Below are 7533 nucleotides of genomic sequence, written 5' to 3'. Positions count from 1 at the left end.
TACTGTTTACTGAAAATCCATAGAACATTATGGGAATTCTTTAAATTAAGTCATTTGTCCTCAGAGCCTTGAATGACAGTGGCCCCTGACCAGCCTCACTTAGCTGGTCTCACTGCCCAGATGACGGCAAATAGTTTCTTAAAACCCTGAGTCCCTTTTAACTCATCAGAAGAGAGAGAGTAAACATCAGCAGAGGCTGCTGCAGTGCAAAGAGCACTTATACTACCTTAAAAACTGGCAAAACGAATACAGGAATTTATATTGACTACTAAGCACCTGCAGTCCAGTTCTTCCTTTCAAATACTGATGATTTTGTCCCATCCAGTGTCTTTGAATCACTCAAGGAACCTGATCTACTGCAATTAAATACTGTCAGGATGACTTGAAACCTATGACTCCTACACATTTCTCAGAGCCGATGAAAATAACAACCCAGGCTGTGGTTTCGTCTCTTGAAGATCCTCTCCTTCCCCGTTCAGAGATCCAGGCATTCCCATTTTGCTAGAATCCAGGCAAAGGTGCATTTTACAAGCATGCCTCGGGCTGGAGTGCTGTTTATAAGCCACCCCATGCTCACTCTATTATGCATGCATCCCCCGCTGGAGGATTTGTAATACGACCTCTGCGTACCTGCCAGGAGCTGGGGAAGCTGTTGGAAGCCCAAAGCAGCTCCCTCCCTCCCCTCCCTCTGTCACACGGTGCTCACGAAGGCTCCCGCAGTGGAAGCCGAGCCAGGTGCCCCTCTCTGCCCCGAGCCGGCATCCCCGGACCCCTCTCGCCCTCCCGGTAGGAGCCTGCCAGGGGCAGCCCCTGCCCCGCGGCTCCCCAGCTCCTTGCCGGTTTTTATCTCCGCAGAAAGGGAAGCCCAACCCCTCCCCGAGCCAGGTGCCCTCGTTTTTTGGGGCAAAAAAAAAAAGGCATAAAAAATAATAATTAAAAAAAATGGATCCACATTTAAACCAAAGTGAGCAGCAGCTCTTAGAACGTCCCTAGGAAGCCGGACAGCCGATGCGACCTGGAACCTTCCTCCTTTTGTGTGTCCCCCCCCACCTCCGGCCGGAGCAGCCCGGTGCCCGCCGCAGCCCCCCCCCGCCCCCCCCGCCCTGGCACCGCCTCCTCCGAGCCCCGCGCTCGCCGCCGCCCCCCGCCCGTGCGCGTCGCCGCGCCGAGCCCCCGCCGTGCCCGGCGCTGCCGCCCCGCGGCATCCCGCAGCGCGCTCCCGGCCGGGGGGCGATGGGCGAATAGTCGGCGATAGGGCCGGGGGGGGGGCGGCCGACCCCGGTACCTCCGCGCTGCTCGAGGGGGCGGGCCGGGGGCGGCTGCGGCAAAGCGGCTCCGAGCCTGCCCTCGATTCGCTTGTGGGACCGCGGGCAGCAGGGGCGCAGCGGGCGACCTGAGCGAGCTAACCGCCGGGAGGATTTGGGGTAAGTAAGAGGTTGCCCCCCCCAGGGGACGCTGTTATTTGGGGCTGGGGAGCGGGGCTGTGCCTCTGCAGGAGCGCGGCGGGTGCGGGATGCGCTCAGCCGCGCTGCAGCGCCAGCACTTCGCCAACTCCCGGCTGTCCGCTCCGCCTGCCTCCCCAGCGCCAAACCCGCCCGAAGTTTGCTATTTTTCGGCGTTCTCTCCTTTTCCTCCTTGTTTAAACAAGTTTGAAAATATCGCCAGCCTCAGCGGAGCCGGCCGGCGCTGCGCACCAGCCCCCGCTGCTAACAGCTGCCCCGCTGGGGCAGCTCGGAGCCGCCGGGGGGGGGGGGGCAGAGCCGATGTAACACCCCCAGCCCCACCGCGACAGGCGGGGGCGACCCGGGGAGGGGACCCAGGACCGGGTCCGGGGCCAGCCCAGGCGGGGAAGGGCAGCCCCGTACGCGGGGCAAGCCCGACCCCTGCAGTCGGGCGGCGGAAAGCCGCTTGGGCTCGCTGGGACTGCAGAAAAAGCCCGGCAGGGCTGGAGCCGAGCCGGCTGCCGCTCCGGGCTGCCCTCCCCGGGCTCTAGGGGCGGGAGAAGGCGTTGCAGCGGGTATTAATCTTTTTCCGCTCGTTTTGTAGCAGCCGGAGAGGAAAGCCCTCTCCCACCGCCGCCTCCCTGCCCCGGGCATGTTGGCAGCGCCCCGCTGAGCCGTGCGGAGTTTGGGGTAACTCGCGTCAGGCCGCCCTGGAATAGAGACACTCTCCGGACCGGATCGGTTGGGGTTTGTGGTCTATGTCTTGTTGGGAAATCTGGTGGATTTTTTACTCGCTTGTGGAGGAAGAGCCCTGTGCTGGCGGTCGGCTTCGTGCTCTTTTTTGGAGGGCGAAGGAAGGGAAGGGATCTCGCTTGAGCCATACAGAGAGAGAGCTCGGACATGTGTTGTCAGCACATCTGGGGAATACAGGCTGCAAGTCCGAAAGGAAAATTGCTGGGATCGTTCAAACTGCGATATTGATCTTTGTTATTTTTTTTCGCCGAGGGATGCACTTGGCATGAGAATCGGAGGATGGAAATTGTTTGGGAGGTGCTTTTTCTTCTGCAAGCGAATTTCATCGTCTGCATTTCAGGTACGCAACCGGCATCGAAAAGGCGGGTGTGGGGGAAAAATACCCTTCAGGGTTCCCAGGGCTTCCCTTAGCAAGGGGCAAGTGGTACAGCTACATCCAAGTCAAAACAGTAGTCAAAAAATGCGTGAACAACATATCATGTGTGGAACGTGACAGAAATCCCCAACCATAGTGCCCCCCTTAATTCCACTACCTGTTTCGTGATTATGATACGTTGGTTGCAAGAAATAACCACAGCGTGCTGGTTAAGGAGATGCTTAAAATTCCTAATGTGCTAATGGCTGTGATAATTAATCCCACCATCACAGTACTCTCAGAATTTCATAGTTCCTGAAGTTCTTAAACTTGGTTGATCTGTGGATCTTTCAAGGTTTGCGGTTCATTGGCAGACTTGTCATGTTCTGCTGCCACAGTTCAGGGACTGCAAAGGGAGGAATGATACTAACAAACGTGCCTCTGCTTTTAAACGGGAGCTTTGCTGTGCCTATGCTCTTAAAATGATTTTTATTTTAATAACCCCATCCAAAGAATGCCTTGGGGGCTGGGATTCCAGCTTTAGGCTTCTCATGTTAAGCTTGAAATGCTCTCTCTCTCTCCAGTATGTAGAAATCAGGTAATTTCAGTTGTCACCAGAGCTTGTCCAATTAATGAATAGGCACGGCCGGGTGTCTAGCGTAAAGGATTGGAACAATTTATTCTTGGGGAAAACACTCCCTTCTGCTGCAAAAGCCCTGGCTGCCTTGTTAATTTGTCATGTCAGTCATGCTGGAATAATTATGTTGCAGGAGGCAGTGGAGGGGAGGTAGCCAGTTTTCTAGTTTGGGACACTCTGGGGAGCCCCGTGGGGATTCAGCTGCCTGTGGCTCTTGCTGCTCCGCTTCCCTGCAGGCGGCTGCTGCCCCCGAGTTGTTGCGTAAGTCCAGAAAGGGGAACGCGAGCAACAGCAGGCAGAACGCTGCAGGGGGGCAGTGGGGCATCCTGGTGGGCATCACAGAATCCCCCCCAGAGGTGCCTGGGGAGAGGGAGCTCCAGAGCTCCCCTGGGACCGCGCAGACACAGGCCTGGCCCAGCACCTAGCCTGCAGCACCTGCAGCATCTCGCCCTGAGAGCGCCTGCCTGACTGCACTCTCTGCAGCACTGCCCGGCTGATCCACCCCTGCAACCCTTGGACTGGTGACACTGGTACTGACATTTGGGGTGGCAGCATCTACATTAATTTGTACTGCCGGTGCCTACCCCAAAACTTCTTGTATTCCTGAACAAATTCTGTTGCTCTCAGCCTGCGGGGTATGCAAGTCCTTCTTTTATCCTTACAGACCGGCACCATCTGCCACCAGCCACCCAGGTGACGCTGGCAGCACCCCAAGCTGACCTTCCACTTGTGCCCACTGGTACCATCAGAATAATTCTCTTTCTCGCTCTTTAGAACCGCAAAACCTGCCGCCTCTTGTCATTTAAATCTCACACTTACCTATTTAGCTCAGCATGATATGCCACCTGTACAGTTCCCTTCAAATTAGGCACTTCTGTAAGTACCACAGTGAGAATGGAAAAACAAACTCTCATCCCTTTTTTGGCCATTCTGACAGTAATATCTCGAGACAGAAAAAAGCTGTCCCATTCTGTGCAGGTCCTTATGCCACGCATTTAGCTGCCAGGGTTTCCTAACCTTCCCCCTTCCTTTTCTCACCTTCAGACATGGGAACCCAGGCATCTGAAACCGACAGTGGGATCAGTCCTGCAGGGGCTCTCTGCACCCTCCATCTCCCTCTAGCATTAAAAGCAGCCTGTTTTCTTTTTCTTTTTCTTTTTCTTTTCTTTTTCTTTTTTTTTTTTTTTTTTTGAGGAATACATTCAATAAGTGAATGAGGATGTTTTTGCTTCATGGTTAAAGCTGTGGTTTCAGATAATTTGTTTAAACCACATACAGGATGAATGCATGCATTTAGCCTTTCTTTTTTTCTTCTTAGGGATTTTTATTTTTTTCAGGAATCCTTCGTCATCTTGGTGAAAAGGATTAAGATTTGTAGATATCTGACTGGCACTAATGCTTTGTATCTGTCATCCTTTTTACACTACGTTTTGTAGCATATTATATAGCTGGGATGTCTGGATAACAGTCTAAGTAAGAGAAAGTGTAATGAAGCCTCTTAAGGTTTGCTGCAGCTTAACACTGGTTTTCAGAACTATGTATTTTTAGCACTTCAGCACTGGTCGTTCATTCAACATGTTTCTTAAAAAAGACACTATTTGAGCACATTGTTGCAAATTACAGAAATGTGAATTAAGGAATATGGTAGTGTTTTTCTTTTCTTAGTGAGTTAATTGTTTCAGCAATGAAGACTGTTCTTCTGTGCGTGGATCTTTCCTGAACATTAGCAAAGACTAAATTCAGTGTGTATTTAAACCTGTGATGGCCTTCCTACTAATTTCAGTGGATATTTGGACTAGGGCCTTTTAAGGGCTGCTGTTCAAAGGGATGATGTTAGTCACTGAACAGAATTGACTATTAAGTTAGCTTATGAGTACTTTATCATTATTAGTAAACGTATTTATTAAAGATAGGTTTGATGTAACGTCACACTTTTGGTATGTATTTACATGACATTTACACATAAAATGTGCTGAATGTAGTACTTACACTGTATCTTCATCAGATTAAATAATGAAGATATAACATACAATTGTTTTTTTGGTGTCTTGCGTGAATTTTTATAAGACTGTAAGTTTTGGTAGTACCTTCAGAGTACTTAGAATATGGAAAGCAATTTAATCTATTAAAAAGAGGTATATATTTTTTCAAAATATTTTATACCTAACATATTATTTATTGGTCAGTTACCTGTGTGTATGTTAGATTGCTTGGTTTGGAAGAAATGGTACTGATAATTGACATATATATATATTTTTAATTACTACCCTGTATGTTTGGGAAATGATGTATCAGTGAAAATAAATGGAGTATTTTTGTTCTCTTAACATATTGAATTAAGGCTTTTGCTATTTGAAATCGTTTGTTTGAAAGGAGAGTCTAGTTTCTTTGTACAGATGCAAACAAGAAATAAGAATAAATTGAAGGACCAAGAAAACAATTTCTGTCCTTTAGAAAGAAATGAAAGCCCTCTCTTTCCTTCCATGTCATGATGCATATTTATTCCTTTGAGTTGTAGTCTCTGAGGAAAACTAGTCATGATTTGTATTATGATTTTCGAGGGTTTGTTCCTTTTTATGATAGCACAGCATAAAGGGAACACAGAGTATTTGAAGTGAAGATGTCCTGTAGATAGAATGCTGAATTAAGACCCCTCTGGTTGTTGTTCCTTTGAAGATGCAGATAATCATAGCATGGGGACTATACTGTTTGTATAGAAAAAGAATTATAGTTGTTGGTATGATGACCAAAATATCCTTCCTGGCTGAGAATACTACCTAAGATTAATTATCATCAGTGTTCTCAGCTGTGAGTGAGATGTTTTTGATCCCTTAATGGCTGCCACATTTGCTTGCATAGTCATTTGTATAAACCATGCGCACTCTTTGTGATTCTACATATTAAAAATCAATTTCAGGATAAAAATCAGAATGCTGTTTTCAAACCCTTGCAGGATACTTCATTTAAATAAGGAAGTGCTACTATAGTAGGCATTGATTAAGACGATATCTATGTACATTTTCTGTTAATCCATCAACAAAATGATTTACAGAACCTGCATGTTCAACATCCTTGTGGCTTCCTATGAATTGATATATTATCTCTTACTGTTTTGGCTTGTGGGAACTAATATGGATGAAATTCATGCAAGCCCTACAGCTCTCATTATTTGAAAGCATTTTCATCCTTTGCTGTCATCCTAAGTCAGGTAGGGGCACATCCCTTCTATGATATAACTGCTTCAGCCTGTTTGACAGAACACACAGGAGTCATAAATCATGTCTCATGAACAACTATGATGGTATTAAAAAACTTCTGGGTATCAAGGAATCTCCTGTGTATTGAGCATCTCCTGGCATTGAGGTCTATGAGTGTTCTTGGAGCACAACTGCACTTCATTTTCCATCTTGCTGCTGCTTTGGTCTCTGAGCTCTTATTACCTGGCATAACACAGATGTCCTATAGGATCTCTAAATTATGCCAGGGCTTGAATTAGCTATTGAATGATGATGTGTAAGGTCTGATAACTCTTCTTCTCCTGCCCTTGTACAACTGGCGGTAATTCAAGGCAGCATGTGTGCTTGTAGAAGAGAATACCAAGGCTCTCATGTCCACTGGTAGCTAATGCTGAATGCTTCATTGTTATGTTTGGACAAAAATGTTGAAACCACGTTAATTATTCTCAATGTCATAGAAATAGCGTTTTCTGGCACTTTTGTTAAGAAATGTGATATCCTAGGGGAAGAAATTATTCATAGCACAGATATATGCGAGAGGAAAGCAATCACTAGGCGCATAGGCATGTGGAATATGCAGCCTGGTACATCTGGTGCCTAAGAGCTTCTGGCATCCGATCCACTATAGTATTCTTTTCTGCTTTATCCGATCTCCACAGCTTCATGTGTGTGGGCAAACCTTCATGCTTGCATGGGGTTTGTTGATGTTACTGAAAATCCACGTGGACTCAATCCTCCTGCTCACATTCAAACACAGGATGGAGGCCATATGTTGTATCCAAAGACTCTCAGTTTCTTATCATTTGAATGCTTTCTCACTTCAGAGATGTTGCCGCCTTTTCAAAAGGTGTGAAGATGTTTCTGCTTTAGAATTCTATGGAAATAGCCTTGTAGTCTCCTATAAATGTCTGCTTTACTTTTTTTTTGTGTGGTTGTGTGTGCGTGTCCTGTGTTTTTCATCATTCTATTTTTGTTGTTAGTTTTACAGCTAGAGCGTGACCAGATAGGCGCTAAAGTGTCAAAACAACACCAATATTTTTAACCTATGTAAAGGTAGTAGAAAGGAACATTTATGAATAGTTTTGCACATATTATGCTGAGCTATTTTCC

General features: G+C 47.3%; 1 protein-coding gene across 4 annotated transcripts in view; it reads left to right on the top strand.

Moving 5' to 3' along the window:
• Positions 1–1183: 1183 nt before the first annotated feature.
• Positions 1184–7533, top strand: part of CA10 (carbonic anhydrase 10) — a 201414-nt gene continuing 195064 nt past the window's right edge. The window contains exons 1-3 of one of the 4 annotated variants that reach the window (XM_040530158.1): positions 1184–1424; positions 2047–2189; positions 2448–2535. In XM_040530158.1, the coding sequence (XP_040386092.1) occupies positions 2475–2535 (61 nt within the window). In that variant the 5' untranslated portion in view covers positions 1184–1424; positions 2047–2189; positions 2448–2474. Of the gene's footprint in view, positions 1425–2046; positions 2536–7533 lie in introns of all 4 variants that reach the window. The other 3 variants (XM_040530159.1, XM_040530157.1, XM_040530155.1) reach the window with 3 other exon arrangements.

This window comes from Cygnus olor, chromosome 18 (assembly GCF_009769625.2).
Source record: "Cygnus olor isolate bCygOlo1 chromosome 18, bCygOlo1.pri.v2, whole genome shotgun sequence".
Taxonomy (NCBI): Eukaryota; Metazoa; Chordata; class Aves; order Anseriformes; family Anatidae; genus Cygnus; species Cygnus olor.
The sequence above is the reverse complement of the archived record's forward strand: the minus strand, read 5'-3'. Positions and strand labels throughout refer to the sequence as shown.